General features: G+C 38.5%; 1 protein-coding gene across 7 annotated transcripts in view; it reads left to right on the top strand.

The window, feature by feature from the left end:
- The first annotated feature begins 7,070 nt into the window (after positions 1-7,070).
- Positions 7,071-21,582, top strand: part of celf6 (CUGBP Elav-like family member 6) — a 153,475-nt gene continuing 138,963 nt past the window's right edge. For all 7 annotated transcript variants that reach the window (XM_085429230.1, XM_085429068.1, XM_085429082.1 and 4 more), the window contains exons 1-2: positions 7,071-7,340; positions 18,100-18,182. In XM_085429230.1, the coding sequence (XP_085285356.1) occupies positions 7,091-7,340; positions 18,100-18,182 (333 nt within the window). In that variant the 5' untranslated portion in view covers positions 7,071-7,090. The remainder of the gene's footprint in view (positions 7,341-18,099; positions 18,183-21,582) is intronic.

Genomic DNA, 21,582 nt, shown 5'->3' with positions numbered 1-21,582 from the left:
TGGTAATGACAAGCACAGAGGGGTGTTTATTTTAAAGGCACTTATGACTACAGCTTTGAAAAGTCTTCTCTTTGCAAGCTGGTGAAATAACAATAACTTTTATAGTCTGTAGTCATTATGTTGTCTTTGCCTTGTCAATAAAAGAGAGACATTTTTAATCTTCAGGTGTCTATTTAGTCAAGTAAAGGTCATTCTTAGCATGATTACCGGGACCACTCAATATATTTGGAATTATTCTAGTCTATGAATTATTAACGAGCACATGTCCACATTCATGAAACACTAGACAAGGAAAGGAACATGTTCAGAGTACATGCTCATTTTTTACTTGCTGAGACTTAATAGAGAAGACCACTTTAATGTTTGTATATGTAGCTGGAGCTGGCGCCCTCTTTTCTTAAGTTTGCACAAAGACTACTAAGGGAGAAAAAAATAGCCTGGCTTTTTCTGAAGGTAAACTCTCTCGGCAAGCCTTATAAAACTTGCTAATTAACATGCACTTACTCGTTTGTTAATAGAAAACATGACAAATCGTAGTTGGGAAAAAATAGCCTGATGCATAACCCCCGTAAAACCGCAGCATGTTGTGTTTACACTTTCTGATTTCTGTGCCGATTAAGTATTAAGCGAATGAGATATACTGTTTTAATTAGTGAGCAGATTTTGTTACCTTTGGTGAGAGCCAGGGTAGCTGTCTCGTGCTATTCCACAGGAGCGGTGTTGGTCTCACGACAGAGCTATCTACGACACTGTTCTCTTTTATAACGTTGGTTATAATTTAAAATAAGTTCTTTTTGATTTTCCAAGTTCTAACTATTATTGATTATTGTCTTGTTTAGAAGTCTTCTCTGCTGAGGGACCATGGGGGTAGCTTGAATACCAAAAACTGAAATCTTAGCCATATCCAGAGTCTTGCGTCAAACAGATTCCATCATTACCTAATATCATCTCCTCCACTCTAATTCTGCTAAAGTACAGTCTTTGTCTGGTAAGTGCAATGTAATGGTACTACAACTGTCTCCTGGATACTGAAACATGTATTCCTTTCTATAGTCGCAAGCAATTATTTTTCTTTCTTTCTTTTTTGGTGCACTGTGTTTAATTTTTTTTTAAAGATAAAACAACTGAGTCAACTTACCAAGTAAGGCCATGAAACAGTCCCAGCTCTGCATGGCTTTGAAAATGGCTTTGATACATTTTACATCAAAAAGACAGACTACAATGATATAATAAACATCTAACACATTATCACAATTTCCACTGAAGTTTTCTTTTTTTGTTTTTTGTTTTTTGTTTAAATGCCATTATAAACACACTAACTCTGAACGTTATATGAACTTCTGTTACAGATAATGTGCTCAAACAGCCTTAGGTACTGTTCTTTAAAATCCATATCAGGAATATCTAGCTTGACAGATAAGTGACATCAGTTTTGGAACAACAGCCTGAGGGAAGGGGAGTGAGAGGAGAGGGTGAGTGTGCATGTAGGCACAGTCTCACAAACCACACTGGCAGCATATTAACACCACTGAGTTGCATAGCTCTCAATTTACTGGTCGATCTACGTCCCTACCCTCACCTATGGCCACGAGCTGTGGGTAGTGACCGAAAGAACGAGATCGCGGATACAAGCGGCAGAAATGAGCTTCCTCCGAAGGGTGGCTGGCCTCTCCCTTAGAGATAGGGTGAGAAGTTCGGCCATCCGGGAGGGGCTCAGAGTAGAGCAGCTGCTCCTCCACATCGAAAGGAGCCAGCTGAGGTGGTTCGGGCATCTGACAAGGATGCCTCCTGGGCGCCTCCTGGGTGAGGTGTTCCGGGCATGTCCCACTGGGAGGAGGCCCCGCGGCAGACCCAGGACATGCTGGAGAGATTATATCTCTCGGCTGGCCTGGGAACTCCTTGGTGTTCCCCCGGATAAGCTGGAGGAGGTTGCAGGGGAGCGGGCGGTCTGGGCTTCTCTGCTTAGGCTGCTGCCCCCGCGACCTGGCCCCGGATAAAGCGGAAGAAGAAGATGGATGGATGAATGGATGGATGGAGTTGCATAGTTGAATCACAGTTTTAGGACAGACTGGCAAATCAGACATAGTTAAAGATTGTAAGATGACCTCAATGGCCTCAAGTCTGTATCTGGCAAAACTTTTCATCTAGTCTGGGAGAACAGGTAAAGGTAAACTCACTTTCCACACATAACATACATAGTGATTCACTGTGAATGCCTAACAAAAAGCAAAATGCTGCATTTACATGCAATAGCAATGGAAGTGAAATCCATGTGACTGTACTCAGGGGAGGCCTGCACACAGCAATGTGGATTCATTAGCTGCCAGAAAGAAGATGACTCACAGTGGTCTCCCTGACCTCTTTCTTGTTTTTCTCTCATTTATTTCCTACCTTGCGTCACTAGTGAACTTAAACATGCAGCAAGATGCCTGCTTATCATTCCACGCTACATCAACAGCAGCACAAATGAAACACTGCCCATAAATGGAAAATAGACATGTAATTCACCTTTTCAAAATAAAAATGGGCAAAACTTAATTTAGCAAAAACATTGTTCAGGCTAGACCAACAATCACTTCGGCATTTTCCCTGCAGCACAGAAGCAAATGAACTGGCAAGAAATTGTGTTTTAAGAGAAAATTATGGCTTCTGAGTGAGTGGTTCTTTATCTTGCAGAGCCTGTGTGGGGAGAACAGTGAATCCCCCCCACCCACCCACCCACCCTCCACCACCCCGACTGCAGTTGAGGTTTGAGGCTGCTCTGGTATTACCATATACACTCACAGATTCGCACACACAAAAAAATACTGCCACACCTCATACTGGCTGTGCCATGAATATCAATGGTTGCTCTCCTTTTGGACTCACTCTACAAAACAGACAGTGAAAAATGTTCATGCATGACTACGTTCCACCTGGGCCACTCCATATATCCAGTTTAATGGGATAATGAACACGCAGTATAAAGGAATATTGCATGACACCAAGCTGTTATATACAATGCATGACTTATGTCACTGATTTGGCTCCTTCAAGGGACTATATTTTTGGTAGCTGTTTCAAGTGGTGTGCCAGTGACATTCCAACAAGTCACCTTGACAGTGGTGTGAATAATTTGGGTAATAAAAAGAAATGGCATTCACTCTGGTCTGGAAAATAGCAGTTGTACTGTGTGAAATACTCTGGGTAAATATTTTTTGCATTAGTCTGGAAATGATTTTGCTGACACGTTTGCAATGTTCACACCCCCCTTGATTCCAATTCTTGCTAGCCTGGTGAGGGGAAAAAAAAATCCTCGCTCATTTTTAATGGAAAATGCAGTTTCCATCCAGGAATAATAAGAAAATAATTTGAGTGAAAAGTGTTTCTTGGAGTGCAAGATCCTTGAGGGATTACTTTGTGTCTGCGTCGTTCATCCTCACTTCACAAACACAGCTGGAACTATTCTGACTGCTCTTTTGTCTGAAAGAAGAGCAATCGAGAGAGGTGCCCTGTGCAACCATCCAGGTGCTGAGCTTGGCACAGACAAGAAGAAGAACCCTGTCAACCTTTCTAATATGCTTGCCTGTCGTCAAACAAAGAGGATGCTTACACACAGGCATAATTGAAGAGATCATACAGTACCTGCATTTCCTCCTGCCAGGCAGTTTCCAAGTCTCCACAGCTGTGCAGTCAAACTATCCCACAGAGAAATGACAAAAACAAGGAAACAAAAATCACAAAGCCAATAAGAAGCACTGAAGCTAAATTAGCTCTGTCTTTCTGGGAAACAATGGTCCTGATGGTACTGACAAGGGAGACCCATTGTGTTTTGATCCCCATTCACAGCAGAAAAAAAGAGAGAAAAACTGCATGATTTTTTAGATTGTCTAAAAAGATGCAATTAAATAGAAAATAAATAGGTATCCATAACAAAGACAATGCAGTACCAGATGTTAGTGTTGCTCTCGGAATACCACTATCCCTAAAGACCACTCACTCTGACAGACATCAGGGCTGAACAAACACACACACACACACACAAAGCAAACAGCACATAATCCATCAAAGCTGACTTCTCTACCACCTAGTGACCAAAAAAGTTCACTGGCTACGTTGTGGCACTTCCCACTGGGATGACCCCCTGCAAATATATGCTCTTATCATGCTGTAATATGACTTATTTACAGGGGTGACCACCTTGTTTTCTATTTTTGATAGATAACACTGTTCCTCTAGTACCACAAACACTAAGCAACTCACTGAAAAGGCATTTAAATGTCAAATTTGCGTCAGTATCAGAGAGAAAGTAACTGGTCAGTTCGTTTGTTTGTCATGAGAGATTTTTCTTGATTTTCTCTACAATATTGTTTTTCATTTTTATTTATTTATTCATTTTTAGAAAGAGGGGAAATACATATTAATGAACATTTTAACAAATGTAAATATGCCAGATTATAGCCTTGGGCTAAAAATCAATGTAAAGATAGCAATAGATAGATAGATAGATAGATAGATAGATAGATAGATAGATAGATAGATAGATAGATAGATAGATAGATAGATAGATAGATAGATAGATAGATAGAGCAATGAAAATGTTAAATTTTGTGAAGATCCATTATTGTACTAATTAGCAGAAGCAGCAGTACAAAGAAATCTTTATTATTTAACGACATATTTTTAGTACCCAATTAATTCTGACCTTACAGAGGTTAAGCATGTCTGGTGAATACACTTCAGTAAACATGCAGTTTTCAGGGATTTTATATTGGTCCCAAATGACTGGTTTTTTTCTTCCCAGAATTCAACAAGAGGAACAGAGGCCAGGGTCAGGTATAGAACTTCACCTCTTGAACTTATCAGATACAGTCAATGATTGATGCATGGCAGGATCTACATAAATGCCAGTTTGCATAATTAAGCATAATTATCTATATCAATATGGTCTTGACTGGCCTTGCATGAATTTCATATTCACATGTGCATCAATTATAGGTTTCACTATACAAAATACATGGCAAGTTATGAAACACTGCTCATGCACATGCTTATTTGCATGAAGAGGAAGGCTCTTGTATGGATAGTGGTGCTGAATGCATCATTCTCTGCATCGTGAAAAGGCCTGAAAGGTTCGTAAAGGTTCATAGGACTTAGATAGAATGTATGGAGAATTTGTAGTGCAAACGTACTGTTAAAACTGTAGCTCCAATCTATTTCACGGTCTATGAATGGCAGCACTGGCTCAGCACCATGGACAGTGACAGACAGCGGCTTTAAATCCAGAGGTTTCAGCTAACATTATTTCAAACACTATTTTATTCTCTTCACCTTTTTTCTCGCTACCTCCTTGCCTTTATCTCAGTGAGAAAGAAAAATATGTTTTATTTTATTAAAACTCTTGTACCACGAAGGTTGTGGCAAACTTTTTAGTTATTCACTCAGACATTGCAGATGATTCTAACACCTGGAAAGCTACTAGTTTCTTTCAGAATCACCTTTTTATTAAATCAGCTATAGTTTCAAATCAAAGATAAATATGCCAAGAATCTGAAATTATCTAGTGAGCTTGCAGAGTATCTACTGCTATTTTGAAGAAAACAGTTTTAAAAAACAAACAAACAAACAAGCCAAAATGTCAAAACGCATATGAAGACTTGGAGCATAACTTGCGATGCCAATTTAGTAATCTAAATTTTCAATATTTTATAGGTCCTTTTTTTTAATTAAGAGGGTGAAATCTTGAAAGAATTTGTCTTAGAAAAAAAATACTGAAGTGTTCACAAACACTATACTAAATGTAATTCTTCATCTGGGTAAAATCTCAAAGCCTCCAGGGTCATTCTAAGTTAAATGACCTTGCACTAAGTTTTTCAGATTTCTGCATGATTGTAGACTTATGACTGTATTGCGTATTAAAACGTGCAGTCATTGGTACTTCTATTTAAAGAACTCTACCAATACATATTGAACAGTAGACTAGTAGACCAAAGCATAGATATGAGCTTTTATGTATCCCACCCGTGTTGTTTTTCTGCTTCACCAGTAGAATTCACCGGGTGTCCCAGGCGTACAATAGTCCTTGTTAGATGGTTACAATGAAAATCAACAGGGACCTGTCTCCTGAGAACTGCTGGTGTAAAGATCATTTCTACAAGGGTTCATAAGAGTGTTTTTCAATACTGGTGTTAAGACATACAACTCTCCTGCTTTTCTTTCTATACATCTCATAGACTTTTTTTTTTACCCCAGTATACCAGATAAATCACATTATTTACCTCAGGGGATATATAACATGGGCAAATACGTTCACCACACCAAAGAAGGGTTATGAGGACAGCATTTTTAGTAACACCGCGTAACTATCGTGAATCTTCTTTTATACAAAACACAAAAATGCAGGGTTGGTTCTCTTAACATTTAAGTCATTAAAAGCAATTTAGATTTTGATTAATTTCTATTATTAATAAATTACGAACTAGAGATGAACTCAAACTAGTTTAAAATCAGGTCAATATTTTTCCGCCAAAAGGAGCATCAAATTTTGCTCTCCGAGACAAACTTAAACCACCGCAGATAAGCTGGGGAAGAAGCACTAATGTTGAATTTGCATCATTTAAATGTCCCAACCTTTACACTCTACCCAAATGTTTGAGTTCTTACTCTGCCCTGTGGGGTCCTTAGTCAACCTGCTCTCCCATTCGCCTTGGTCGAACTCATTATGCAAATCAGATGGTGGGCGTGGTGTATTCATAAGAGTATGAGCTGACGTCACGGGACAGAGTGGCAGCTTGGGGGTGGCGGTGGTGATGGAGTGTGAGTGTGTGTGTGGGGAGGGGGGGGGGGGGGCGGAAAAAATAAAAACTCATAAAGAATAAGAAAAATAAATAAATAAATAAATAAATAACACTGATTCCAAACAAAGCGGCTTAGCCTGTAAAGGAAGGACAGGAGAGGGTAGGGAGGGAGAACCGGAGGAGGAGTGGGGAGACAGGAAGATATAACGGAGGGGGGGAGTGTGCAATGTGCAGTTGACTACACAGAGGCGAGAGAGAGAGAGCGAGAGAGAGAGAGAGAGAGAGAGAGCAGCCCGCCGGCCCATTGAGGAAAGATGGCTACAGTCACTGCAAACGGAGTGCAGCAAGAGAATGGATTCAGCACCACGAACAGCGCCGGCAGGATGAACGGGCTTACCATCGGCCAGAACACCATTCCAATGAAGGACCACGACGCCATCAAGCTTTTCATCGGGCAGATTCCCAGAAACCTGGAGGAAAAAGACCTGAAACCCCTGTTTGAGGAATTCGGAAAGATATACGAACTCACTGTTCTGAAAGACAGGTTTACGGGAATGCATAAAGGTTGGTTGTTTTGACTACTTTTATGGTGCTTTAGGGATTGAGAAAAGGTTTACGCAAAGTAGTGACAAAGAACGTCCCGGCTCAGTTCTGGGGCAGAGGGCATGAAAAGTGTGCTAATTTGCAGATGTTTGGGACAGTGTGGGAGCCCCGTAGTGGCTTCGAACGCACACACGCACACGCAGAGGCACACACACAACTACGTCTGAGGCGTGAGAGGGGGAACACGTGGAAGTGAACGGCTTGGAAGTGCAGGGTTAATTGTTACCGCCACCAGACAATCCACGTGAATACTACAGCTGAAAATGCCTTTGTGTGTTTACATTTACTATCATGTGCTCAGCATCCCCGTTAAGGCCAGTTAAGGGGGCGGGACACGGGACAGGCAGCTGTGCAGGCGCATAAATTCCATTTTAAAAAATCCATCACATTTGCTGTATATTATCAGCGAGAAGTAAATACTTTCCGGGGAGCTGAAAATGTAAGCCATTATCAGACAATCAAAATCGGCGATTAACGTGGTGCTGACAAGCTGCTTTGACCTTTCAGCGGGCTGATATGTTTTCTACTTTTCGGACGTCATTAGCTGTGGAAAATACTACTTACATGGCAGCTGTATTGTAACGGGGCTCCGTGGGCGGGTTGCAGTCAGGAAGTACAAAGCAGGATGATAGTAGAGGCTCGGCTCCAGCACACATTGCATTCTCGCTTGCTCTTTTCACCCCCGAACCCTTATTGTCCAAAAGGAGCGGGATCTGTGTACACTTAGTAATTAGTCAGACACGTAACGGATAATCACGGATCGATCGGTTCTAATTACAGTGATAGTAATGAATGCCAGTGTGCAATTCGGCTTTGTATTTCTAGACAAGCTTAAATTATTTTTTCTTCTTTTTTAAGTCCACAATTCAAAGTTTAAGTCTTGTTCAACTTATTCCTTCCTGTACTGTTGCTATAAAATTTTGTCATTAACTTAATGTGATCGCAACAATTTCAAAACATTTTATTAAAATTAAAATTTTGATCATTATCATATATTTAAAGTCTTTTATTATACATTATTTTCTCAGTTAGTAATCTATTTAAGAAGCTACAATAAAAATGTATAACTTTTTATCTTTATTGTGAGACTACTTGCACTACTGCTACTACTATTACTATTATTGTTATTATTATTCATATTACGTACTTATTAAGTTTATTTGGTAGGATTATTATTACTTATATAAATATAACCAGAAATCAGTTTAAGTTAAAGAGCACTGTATTGAGAAACAATTTATATACATACATATAGTTTTGGATTATGCTTTAATTATCTCTTTTGCTCTCTTTCTCATACACACACACGCACACACATGCACGTGTGCACACAGACAGACACTTGCACTGAGACAGCACACAGGCAAATAACACACATTCACATATTCACCACTGGTGCTGAATTCACATGCAATTCACTCTCAAAAAATAATTCACCAGGCGGGAAAATTATGTATGATATGTAATTCAGTGGCAGTAGTTCATGATCTTATTGATTAGACTGGTCAGGCGCTCTAGTGGGAGAAATGAGCGAAGGCTCACCATTACTTTCTTGTGTGTGCAGCCCTGAGGATCTCCATGCACCACCTGTTTCTCCAGCCATCAGCTGCTGGTGTTCAACCTGCTTCTTGTCTTTCTGGTTTTCCTCTTTGGAGCCTGATGATCGATTAAAACAATATTTCTGATATCCGTGTTGTTTACGCCTGTCCTCAACCATCCCTGAATGTCAACACTCTGGAGGATAGTTGCCTCGGGAAGGATAATCCTGTTCCAAAGCTGTATGCCTGTTCAAATCATCCTCCACCAAGGCCACTCTGATGTTCGCATTATGCCCACTTCATCCCGCGTGACATTCAAAGTCACTTTGGGAGCACAGGCGTGCACTTTTAATAAGATTTTACCAATGCATTATATGGATGAGTTTTTCTTATTGGCCACTCATCTAAACCATGCTCATGTGCCCTGCTGTGCCAATGTGTGACATCTCTAGACTGAAGCAAGAAAGTACAAGAGTGAGAAAATGGGATTAGTGACATTAACAAAACAAAGTAGATATAGTGTAAAATCAGCTGTGTCACTCAAGGAGAAAAGAGTAAACTACAAACAGACTGATCATTCTGACACTGGAAGCTTTTGTAGGGGAACCGAAGGTAAAATGAATTACTTAACTTTGAAAGAAGGGCTACAGGTTTTCCAAGACAAAGTGTCCTATAAACAACACAGTGAACAAGACATGTTTAACTTAAGTCTGTCATTAATTAAGTTCCATGTTTTAAATGAATTGAATTATAAATTAATTGTTATGTATCAAATAAAAAAATAGGTAAAAAAAAACAAACAAAACAACAACAACAACAAAAAAAGAATTTGAAATTAAAATTATAGAAAGAAAGAAAAACAGTTTTACTGCAATTATTCCATTTTTTACCTGCCAAAATAAAAGGTGACATGCGATTGATCCAAACACCATCACATTGTTATTATATATTTTATATGTACTGTTGTACAGTATGTCTAGTTGATCTTTTCTGTATTTAAAACATTTAAAACAAGTTAGGAGTCATGCAAGGAGTAATACATGCACAAAAAATAATCACCTTATTCTACAGCTCTGTGGATCCCTGTAAAAGATTTTAGGATTGACTCTTTTATTTTTGGGGCGGTTTCAAATTTACTGTTTTGCTTCACTGTTGCTGTTGTCCTCATGTTGATTTTGACTGAAGTGGGCAGTTTGTTTGTTTTTTTAAGTTTTTTTTTAAAAGTAGAATCATTTTGAAAATGCAACGCAAATAAGTTCCCATTTATCAGGCTCAGAGAAAAATAAGATCAAATGAAAGCTAACGCTCTTAGTCTGCTGGATAGATCTATGAACAAAACAAAACAAACAAACCAACAAAACTGTTATCAAGTGATACCAAGAGTCTCAAATCAACTTAAAGTCAAATAATATGTCTTATCCTGCAGGTTTGTTTTTCACTGCTGACAGTGTCGGATAAATAAGTAACTAAATAAATAAATGCAGGTTTAATAATGAAGGTCTCTAAACAGTGCAATGCAGTTTGGTGGTCTAGCAGTGCAAATTCTGTAATATAACGTATTTGTCCAAAACACTGACTGGCCAAAATACGTCTAGTATGTAAGTTTTACAAGTATGGACTCATCTGGGATGTCATTTGAGAAATAATTGGTAGATGTTAGACTCACATGAATCCCAGACTCACTGCTGTCCAGTAGAAATCCCTGAGGTAATCTTTATCTACTACAGTCCACAATAGATAGTTTTATTTATGCCTGTTGATTGTCTGCTGATATAAATGGTATTAATCAATATAGATAAGTGTTGTTGCTGTGTAACCATTGTCAACGCTGTAGCTTGAGTCATTTACTTGGCTCTATACAATATAATATTTTGCTGTAATCTTTAGTGCACAGTATATGCACTCAGTTACCACTTTAGAGAACATCGAGCTTAGGCTAATGTGACATAATACAATACTCATGCAACAGTTTCAATATTCAATTTTTTTGTGTTCATTTTGAAGACTGCAGTTGGGGCATTGCATTTAATTTAATAATTCAACAATTCCTTTATTTATTTAATGTGGAGACATGTTGATATTATTTTGACCCTGTTTCAATCTGTGCAGCTAAGCTAAATTAAAACAAAACAAACAAACACCTTTTTTATTGAATTAAATACAGTTTAACAACAACAAACTTAAAGTGCAAGAAGTATTATAAAGCTGAAGCAACACCTACTTGTGCCTAATAAGGCAGCTGCGTGCATATTACACAGGGGTTTATAAAGCAGCTTACAGGCTTCGTTCACAACAATGCACAACATGCCAATGTATATTGGCAGTCTTTTATGTCAGAGGCCCGGAAGGCTCTCAATATTGTAACATCATCAGAAATTCAATCAACTTTCTTTTTTCCCCACAACATAAACATTTTTCACAGCACGGTATCAGAGAACCAGAGGATGTTATAAAAACTCTGCCTCCATGATACCTGAAAACATTATTATTATTTTTGCAATATGCAATACATTTAATTTGACTTTTAGTTTGAAATTCCTCTTCATGTCTAATTCGTGGGTGAGAAAGATTTGACTTGTTACAGATATATGATGCATATAACTGTTGGCGTCAATCAGTAAAACATGCCTAATGGATGATTTGCAGCACTGCCTTTTTTCACAGCTCGAGGCCTATGACAAAAAAATTGCACCATAATTATGGATTTAAGAACTGATCAAAATATGTCAGATTAGCTCATGACTAATTCATGTGGATTGCACTGCAACAATTTGAACAGATGTTATGTGCTTTCTTACTTTGAGCGTTTAGGGCATCTCCAGGGACTTAAATATCCTGGTAATTTTCTGTTTTGTGATTTCCTGTACAGTTGGGTAGAGGAGTGTAACCGAATGGTTAGTCTGTTCAGAGAACATTTTTTTTCATCTCTTAACAGATAATTATATCCAGCCTTATAGCTGCTAGAGACTGTTGCCTTTAATGCCGATTTGATAGTTTGTGTGTCGTCAGGGAGCTGTATACAGTGCGTGGGATGACTTGACACTATTTGCGGGCATGGTGATCGCCAGTGTGTAGTGCAGCCAGGTCGTGCTGTTTAACATCCATCATTTCGCTGAGCACTACATTACCATAATACTTAGTGTCAGTGCCAGAATGCATGCATTGTTCAGACATGCTGAATGTTAGTGGGGGGCAAATCTTTTGCTTGAGTAGCGTTATTTATCAATCCGTCTCTGATGCTGAGAGGAGAGACTCTGAGGTGCACCACACAGCCAGGAAGAAGAGATACAAAGAGTTGTTAAATATCCTCATCCATTTTCCTCTCCTCGGTAGGTCCATGCAGTGAAATTGGCTATAAATAGCCTGCCAAATTGACATAAAAAAGCTTTTTAGGCGTTGAAATAACCAAAAGTAAACTACAGTGGGGCAGTAATATCTAATTGCACAATACTCCTGGAGTTCAAGAAATCCTTTTCAGCTCAGAGACAGATTGGTGGCTTTGTGTCAATTAAGTCCTTCAGACTTCTAGTAATGGCCACTGAGCTACAGAGCCATACACGTATGGGATTTTATCTATAGTAGGAGTGTTGTAGAGCAAGTGTTGGACAGTGATAGACAGTTTGTGTAAGCTGAGTGACAGGTAAAGCTTAAGTCTACAGATGACCTCTTTGATCATTAGAAAAGGGGCTGTGTGTGAACCAGACAGCTAACGGCTCTGAAGAGCCAGCTCTGAATGTAGATGGATGGAACAACGGAAAGATGGAAAAATGCTCTCCAGGTAACAGTATGTTTAACACAGACGCAGGAAGTGGATGAATCCTCACATCATCTTTGTCTCAGTACTCACCAGAGGGTCAGGCTGTCACATTCGGCAGGATTCAGTTGTTTCACTATATTATTTTATTTTATTTCTTTGCACCGAGATCTTGTTGGGAATTAATTTGCATTCTTTTTCCAGTTTAATGATTATTGCTGGATGAGACATATGTGAGGAGCAAATTGCTGATGATTCATAAATTCACAGCTAATGAATTGAAAATTTATACAAATTTGTTCTGGAGTTATTTCAATTACAGGTGCCTGATGCCTTAAAAAAAAAATCACAATTCACTCTTATGCCTCAATGCATGCAGTTGTTCACACATACTAATTTCCATTTTAAAACAAATTGTTAGAAAAAAGCATTACAGGGGGAAAAGTTCTTTAAGTAATTACCTAAAACGTGCCTTGCAAAAGAAAAGACTCATTTCATATTCTCTGCTTTCTCTTTGAACCACTTTTCAGGGTTTACTTTTCCATTTGCCTTAAATACAATCGGTTGAACTTTTGTCCCTAACTGAAAATGTAGTGTGGTAAATTGTGTTTGATTACCCAACTATTATTTTCACCCCACTTAACCTGCTCATCACAGAAAGTCACAAGTTCTTTTGCTGAACCATCGCCAGTGCTTACCCTTAATCTTTGAACATTGTACATGTTCTCATCTTCTTTTTCACATTAAATCCCAGTAAGTTACTGCATTTTCCTAATTGCTGGTCATTATTTAGTTAAGTCAAACTTCTAATGTGTTAATTTAAATGTTAGTGGATGTACTTGATAAAACAGAAACATCTTAAACATGACAACAAAAAAAACCCCAACATGATGCACAGAGCAATTGTGCTTTATCTGTTTTTTAATAACATGTAGTATACTGCCAAATCCTTAAACCTTGCTCTGTTTTCTTACATAATTCAAAACAACATGTATTCATTTGGTGTAAATGTGATGTTTTTTTGTAATATTTTGTATATATGTAATAAATTTGCACCTTCTGCTGCATATTCAGTAAAAGTCATTTGTTTTTCAAGTCATTTTACATCATTGAATATAATACCAACGGGCGGTGATATTTATATGTAATCCCATGCCAATTACCTACTTTAGATTTTTAAGATGACAGGCCTAACCTGCTACCAGCTGTTGGATCATTGTTACCTCCTCTCCGTCATTCATGTTCTCCAAGCAGAATGCTCATCTGTTCCACAACTGGATTTCCCACTCAGTGAATCCTTTGGGCTACAGATGTTCCCTGAGCCAACATTGTTGGGTATAAAGCTTTCCCAAAGTCTTGCAGATATTCAACAGCTGTCAGGAATCTGAGACAGATACATATTTTGAATGGATATTAAAGGCTACACTGCATAAGAAGCCCACTTTAATATGTTATTTAAACTAACAGTATCAAATGCATTTTTTTCTAAGGGTACCTGCATGACAAAGTAGCATTACTACTAGGGTGCAACGGTTCGATACAGTGGTTTCGGTTCGGTACGCATATGTATCGAACAATACAACATTTTTTATTTATTTTATCAACTTTTCTTCTGACAATGCTGTCTGTGTTGAGCGCTCAGTGGATCTGCGTTCGACTATTCCGCCTAGGCTGCACTGTGGAGTGCAGATCCACTGAGCGCAGCGCAAGCTAGCAAGACAGAAGCTAAGCTCGTTGCAACATGGCAAATGCCTCAACGCAACCCAAAATTGAACCTCCCCCACCCTCATTCAGATCTGGCGTTTGGAACTATCTTGGTTTTCATGTGAAGTATGACCCTGAAGGTAAGCGCATCATGGACAAAAGTAAAACAGTGTGTCGGATGTGCAACGCAATGCTCAATTTGTGGGAACTAGTGCGTTAGCGCAGTTAGCTTGTGTTGACGCTGTCCAGCCCCAAGCACGGGGCCATCGGAGATTTGCCACGTTATGGCGTTAATGTCATTTTAACGAGATTTACGCTGACAGCACTAGTGGGAACACAACGAATATGACTGCACATTCACGCTGACATCATCCTAGTGCAAAGACAAGTGGAAGCAGACAAAAACAACAAGCACGCATGCGACAAACTCTACCTGAGTCATTTAGACAGCTGTTAGCACATGATTCTCCTTATGGGGACCTGATATGTTTAATATGCTGCTGAGAGTATACCCCAGAAAAAGCGTATAGTATAGCTTTTATTTTGGAAAGAGCCATTTCTCTTTGAGTGATTTCTCAATCAGATAGATTTATTTTTTTTATTTTGTTGTTTCAGCAACATTAAATTTAAAAACTGTACTTTTGAGTTAAAATATATATTTATAATTTTAATAAATGATAAATTAAAAAGGCATGAACATTTTTTTGTATCGAAAAAATATTGAACCGTGACACCAAAGTATCGAACCGAACCGTGAATTTTGTGTATTGTTGCACCCCTAATTACTACAGGTGTACTAGTAAAGTTCCACATTTTAAATTTTATTTCAGTAAAGCAACAACAATATAATATAAGTACACAATTACTTAAACAATAGCATTAATATGATTGTTATTTAGATTTAAATGCATTATTTTTCCATATATATTATGTAATATTTATTAAGTATTAATACTGCGGGAAAGCCTCAAATGATACTCAATAATATATGATCAATATTAATGCACTGATACATTAACGTGTAGACATTTAATATTAATGTAATCAGTGTTAGCATTCTGATATTGCACCTTAATTAATATATGAATTTATTATAATCATTATAAAAGATAATAAAGACATGAAGAGAACAATGCTGTGTTATAGAGATATTTTGCAAAATAAATGTTGTGACGTAAACCAAAAACATTTTCCAGAAACTGTAATGATTTCTATACTATCTTATAACAAAAACCAACCAAAGTACAAAACTGAAGAAGCCACTTGGATGAGTGACAAAAATGTTCCTCCCACTAAAAACGCTACTTCCAGATGAACAGAATCAGCTTTTTGGGAACTTTTTGGGAACCAAAGTATAACAAAGTCATTTCTATTAAATTGCATTTAATAACAGCACGTGTATACATTTACTTAGTTATTAACATATGCTGAAGTGTGGAGTTAAGCTATTTCACACAAAGCTAAACAATAAGTAAATTAAATGTCTGTTAAAATGTTGACATTAAAAGACCTTAGTTATAGATTTTTACAGCTGCATCACTGATTCACTGATTTGTGGGGATATAACATCAAGATAAAAATTATGCCATTCTCCTGAAAAAATGTGCACTAAAAACTACGTCAAAGATGGCATGGCACCGATAGAAGAATATCAGCACGAGCCTGCAAGTCCCATAAGCCTTTGCCAGGACGTTCCCCCCAGGAGTCCTCAACTCATGTTCCACAGTTTTGTAATGCCATAAAGGGTGAAGAGTGTTTCCCCAGGCTCCCAAACTTTTCTGCTTTGCTGTGTGGCATGCTGTTTCATCAGTGTCGTTTAGGTGATTTTTCCTCTTGAGTAACCACCTAGTTGTGGAGGTGGGTGAAGGTTGTCGTGAAAGGGAGCTCTCTTGGCTGGGTGCCAGAGTGTGTTTCTGGCTTTTGGGGATGATGGGTGCTAGGCATGCCGGGTATCATCTGTATGTGTAGGTGTGTGTGTGAGTGTATGTGTGTGTCTTCTCCCATGGGGATCCTTGGCAGTAGGTGTGACATGTAGTAATGAGAAATTATGCTGCACAGTGCAAAACCTCTTCTGAACGGGGGTCACCCATTGTCAGCTCTGCCAAGCGCGTAACAGAGCAACAACTTACCCTTTAATGAAAGCTGTCACATTTTTTAGGAGACTTACTTACTAGTTACTATTTATTTATATTGTTTTCCTGAATTTTCTGACTCAAAAGTATCCACAAATATGTGTTACAGTTCCAGCTCATTGTCAGAGTTTTATAATCACTTGTCACCTTAAATGTACGGACTCTGTTGTGGGCTTCAGTAGCTATGAAAGTGGTCATTTACTATTAGAAAGCATTACTTCTATGCAATTGGTTTTTTTTACTTTGCACATTACACATGCACATTAACAATGTTGCCGTTTTGTTTTGCTTAGTCCTGTGTACTTTGTCATAATTAAAATGGGGCAATAATGGATGAATTAGATGAAAACACTAAAAAACACAAGCCACGTGGCAGACATTCTATTGACATAAACATTGATGACATAAGTTCACTAAATCTAATCCAAAGGGGTTGTCACATAAAAAAGTAAAGTTTTAATCTTCTCAGCATTTAATGAGTCCAAGGATATAGAACTGCTTAATTTAGAGTGCTACATTTTAACTGTCAGGATATATGAATTCTATTTTAATATAATAACACGGTAAGTCTTATATTAGGTGTCATATTTTTGCCATATATTCAATGAAACTACTCCTGCGAATTTTTTAATTATTTGTAACATTTACACACTGAAACTTAGGCGCTACGCTGGTGTCACCTGTTCACAACGTGACTACAGTTGAGTTATCCAATTAAAAGCTGATCTGTATTTAAGTTACATTTTGTAACAAATCTCTGTTCACTTTTGTATGCAAAGCATTTTTTCTGCTCACCTTGAATGACTTTATACAAGTCAAGTGTTCTCCTTTCAGAGGTGTACTGTACTATGAAACAATTGTCATTCCTATTTGTAAAGTCAACAGTGAAAACTTTGAAAAGTATTCACAAGAACAAAGAAGAGAATCAAGGAAAGGTGACTCTCCAGATTTTGTTTGCATACAGCTGAAGTGCTCGCTCAATTTTGTCCTCTCTTGGCTCTCTGCTGTACTTGTGTGTCTACCTCAACTCCACCCTTAGTGAAACAAACTCATCAAACTCCAGCTTTGGTTCATCCATATCACAGACAAAGAGAGAAAAGAGAGTGACAAAGTCGGTGATATAACCTGGTCACTATGTTATTTTCAGTTGAACCCTCACACTCTGGAAGCTGTTACTGGTTGGGTACTGAACCAGCACATTTGTAAAAGAGCAAAAGAATGAAACTGGGTCTCTACAGACAAATGTGTTACCAATCTCTTCTAGGGTGTTTTAAGTGATGAATGAGATGGATTTCTTTTGTAGTTTATGCATTTAATCATATTTGAATATTATTTAATGTAATATATAGCAATATAATCAAATGTTTGACATGCACAAAAAGTTTAAATCACCACAATGACATATGATTTTAGCTTTTAGTTTGTGTTTTGATCTCTCAAGACAGTTAAGTACAATAAAAAACATAACTTGCAATTACATGTGCACTTTAAATCTGAAAACTCTCTGTTACTGTAATTCCCCCCTTCCTTTCATTAAACATTAACAGTGGTGTGTAATAAGCTTTTCTTTCTCCTGTCTCCTGATACTGCAGGATGTGCCTTTCTAACATACTGTGCCAGAGAGTCAGCACTGAAGGCCCAGAGCGCCCTCCATGAACAGAAGACTCTGCCAGGGGTAAGTGCCCCCAATCTGCCCTCTGTCATAGGCTATAGCCCTTGGGGCAGCCAGCCTGGCATGGGAACCTGCATTAACATAGGAATTATATCACACACACACACCACCAGAGTAAGGCACATGGGGACAGGGTATACATTAAGACACAGAGACACACGCAGATATGGAAAACAGATGAAGGGAGTCGCTCATACTTTCTCAGACTCCCTCTTAGGCTCTGTTTCTTGCTCATTCTAACACCCATTCTTTTTCGCTTAATTACACACGCAAACTTGCACAGACATACTAAAAGAGTGTGAGTGGCCTATCTCACCTTGCAGTGTCTTATTACACTAATCACCCCGCCGGAGATATTTGATAAGCGCTTCTTCATACCAGCCCGTGCCGTCCTTCTCTTGTCCTCTCACAATATGGCTGCCACAGACAATAATTGCCTTGAGGAATCCCACTCTCATTATCACATATAATCAAACAGTAAGTATAAACAATCATTTTTATCATGTATATCACCATCTGGTGTTTTTGTTTTAATTCTCCTCACATTTTTTTTTCACTGTTTGCCTTTGGCGGGCAGGTAACTTTTTCAATTAAAATAATGGGCTCTTCAAACGACACAGGTAAACGGTACCCAGTAGTGGGCTCTTAAGCCTACCCAGGAGGAGACCCTCAATCTGGGATGAGTGTGAGCTTGTGGTGTCTTTCTTTATTTGATGCGTGCAAGGGGACTTTGACTCACACATATCAAGGTGTGACTGAATTATGCTTGCGTGTTCCTAAGAAGAAGACTCCCCCCCCCCTCATTTACTTTCAACACTAAAATGTCCTCCCAGGTTGGGGCTTTAATCAGAGCCCAAGGATTGTCGTCTCAATCTCTAGGGAGAAAAAGAGGTAAAGAGACACTATAGGAGATGACACAATAAGGAAAGGTGGAAGAAAGTAAGCAAAATGAATGGTTTATCAAGTTGGGGGGAAGCAGTAGTTGTAGCATTTGGGTCAGGCTTGCAATGGTTTAACTCTGTTGGGTTAACAATTTGTTTGCGCTTGACTGCATATCATAAATACCTTACTGAATGTTAGACACACTGGTATACTGTAGAGAAAGTATCCCTGGGAGACCGGGCTCCCTGGCTCCTTACCACCTCCCGCAGCTTCATAATGAGATGATTGTCATGATGGTCCTGGATAGGTGTTCTGTCTTTATTGCCCTCATGGAGGGACATTATTGTTTGTCTTCTATCTAGAAAGAGGTTAATGGCATGTTCTTTGGGGTTTGAGTAAACATTTCCCCTGTGCAGCTCACAGTGAGGGGTCAGTCCTGCAATCTCAGGCTGAGCACAGACTGCATACAGAGGACTAATAAAGACGTTCTGTCTTTTCCTCTCTCTCGCTCTCTTTCTCCCTGTCTTTGCCTCTCTCTCTCTGTGCATGTGTGTGTGTGTGCCCATGTGTGTATGAGACACATAAAGTGAGAGAGATATAGGGAAAGAGACAATGGTGGAAATAATAATGCAAGAGAAACAAAGACAGACAGAGGCTGGGAGAGGTGACACTTCTGGACAAGCCTCATTGTCACTGTCATGGCCTGATGGTTTGAGATGCCCAGTTGTATAATGCTGCCATTTTAGTGGCGTCTCACCACAGTGCTACAGCCATGATTGCTCATTTCAGCAGTGGCTATGTTACTGTCAGGTAACCAAATGTAAATTTGTTCATATGAGACATGTGGCTTAAAAAAGGTAGCTGTGACTCAGGGTCATCTGCTGATCGGAGGCTTGATAGACTACTCAGCATGTCATGTTAAAGTGTCTTTGAGTAAAATACTGAACCCTGAGTTACCCCGAATCCATTAGAATGTGACTGTGGATGTTATATTAATAGTGCTTGGGCGAATGGGTGAATGGCTGTTGTAGTTGTAAAGCACTTTGAGTGCTCTAATAGAGTAGAAAAGCACTATATAAGAACCAGTCAATTTACTCTCTATCTCACAGGGATGGATATGGGACAAATAGTGTAGATATTGAAGCTTATAATTTAGTTAAATGACACTTGCAAGAGGAACCACTGCATTGTTATTTTGAAATGTGACCTGACAGCCATGAACCTAATTAATTATGTTAATCTATTTTTATAGATGTGTATAGTTTGCAGTGTATAGTCTGCATTGCCAAGTCTTTGGTTGGCTTCCTTATTTAGATCTAAAAGTGAATATACTTCTCTGTAAAATTCTGCATGATTAGAAAAACACACAAATAACAAAATCAGCAAGCAAACTAAAAAACAATATTAAAAAATGAAGCCAGAACATTGTGAGCATAATTTGAGTCTTTTAGGCATCTGCATCTGTGAACCTGTGAACAGTCCCAAGTGAACAGAGCGCACAGGTCACAAGAGCTTCCCAGTTCTTAATGAGTCCTTGAGTTCTCCTTTTATTGCTTTTATTGGCTACATTATGATTTGCTCAAGGATGATTAGCTGAAAGAAAAAGAAAACAGAAAGACAACATTGACTAGGTAATGTCGCAGGCATAATTCATGAAGAAGACTGAGTAAATATTATCAATAACTGTTTTATTATAGCCGATTGCTGCAGTGGACGCTATAGACTTGGCTGGCTTTCCCAACACGTGTTGTAAACTTAAAAGCCCATTTATTAATTTAAAGGGGTAATGGATATTTACAAAGATAACAAAATGCATACTTGTCCTAAATGCGCTGTTATCTTACCACACAACATATTTCTTTTATTTTACAAGAAAAGTCCAGATATTTTCATGCCACTACATTCTTTGCATTTTTCAGCATGAGAAGATTATAGGTAACAGTGTGAACAGGCAGGAGGAACAGATTATATTGCATAGTATCACCACTATCACATTAAGATTAACGATGACTTTTACATTTTTCAAAAAAAAAGTTTTGTAGTGTTCACTGTACATCAGTTGCCACTGGGGAATCGGGCTCTGTCATCTATGGCTAAAGGGATCTTTGTTTATATTGTTTGATTAATTGCATGTAAAGAGCATAATGAGCTCTTGATGTCCTGTGCAACAGATCCTGCTGTTACAGTTTGTATAGTAAATGTAATCAGAGATTGAGTCTCTTGCCCTTGGTGAGCTCATTGTGCTGTTGTATTTGCACTTACATGCGGCATATTCCTCAGTATAAGGCAGGATAGTACTGAATGTAGACCGGTTAGGCTATTCCTGTGAATGATTATGTTTACATAAGTCCAGTGTTATTATCCCATTAATTCTTTGTTATCAGTTGTTATTATGCCAATGAATTATACGAGATCACCTACACCACCATCAGTCTCAACAGGCTGTTATTACCTTATGGTGGTGATGCCAAATTGTAGTGCTTTGCAGTTTTTATTTCTTTGGTTTGTTTGGTCACCAAAA

This window comes from Rhamphochromis longiceps, linkage group LG1 (genome assembly GCF_057381845.1).
Source record: "Rhamphochromis longiceps isolate RC_006_pf linkage group LG1, R_longiceps_female_GT1.1, whole genome shotgun sequence".
NCBI classification, from domain to species: domain Eukaryota; kingdom Metazoa; phylum Chordata; class Actinopteri; order Cichliformes; family Cichlidae; genus Rhamphochromis; species Rhamphochromis longiceps.
The sequence above is the reverse complement of the archived record's forward strand: the minus strand, read 5'-3'. Positions and strand labels throughout refer to the sequence as shown.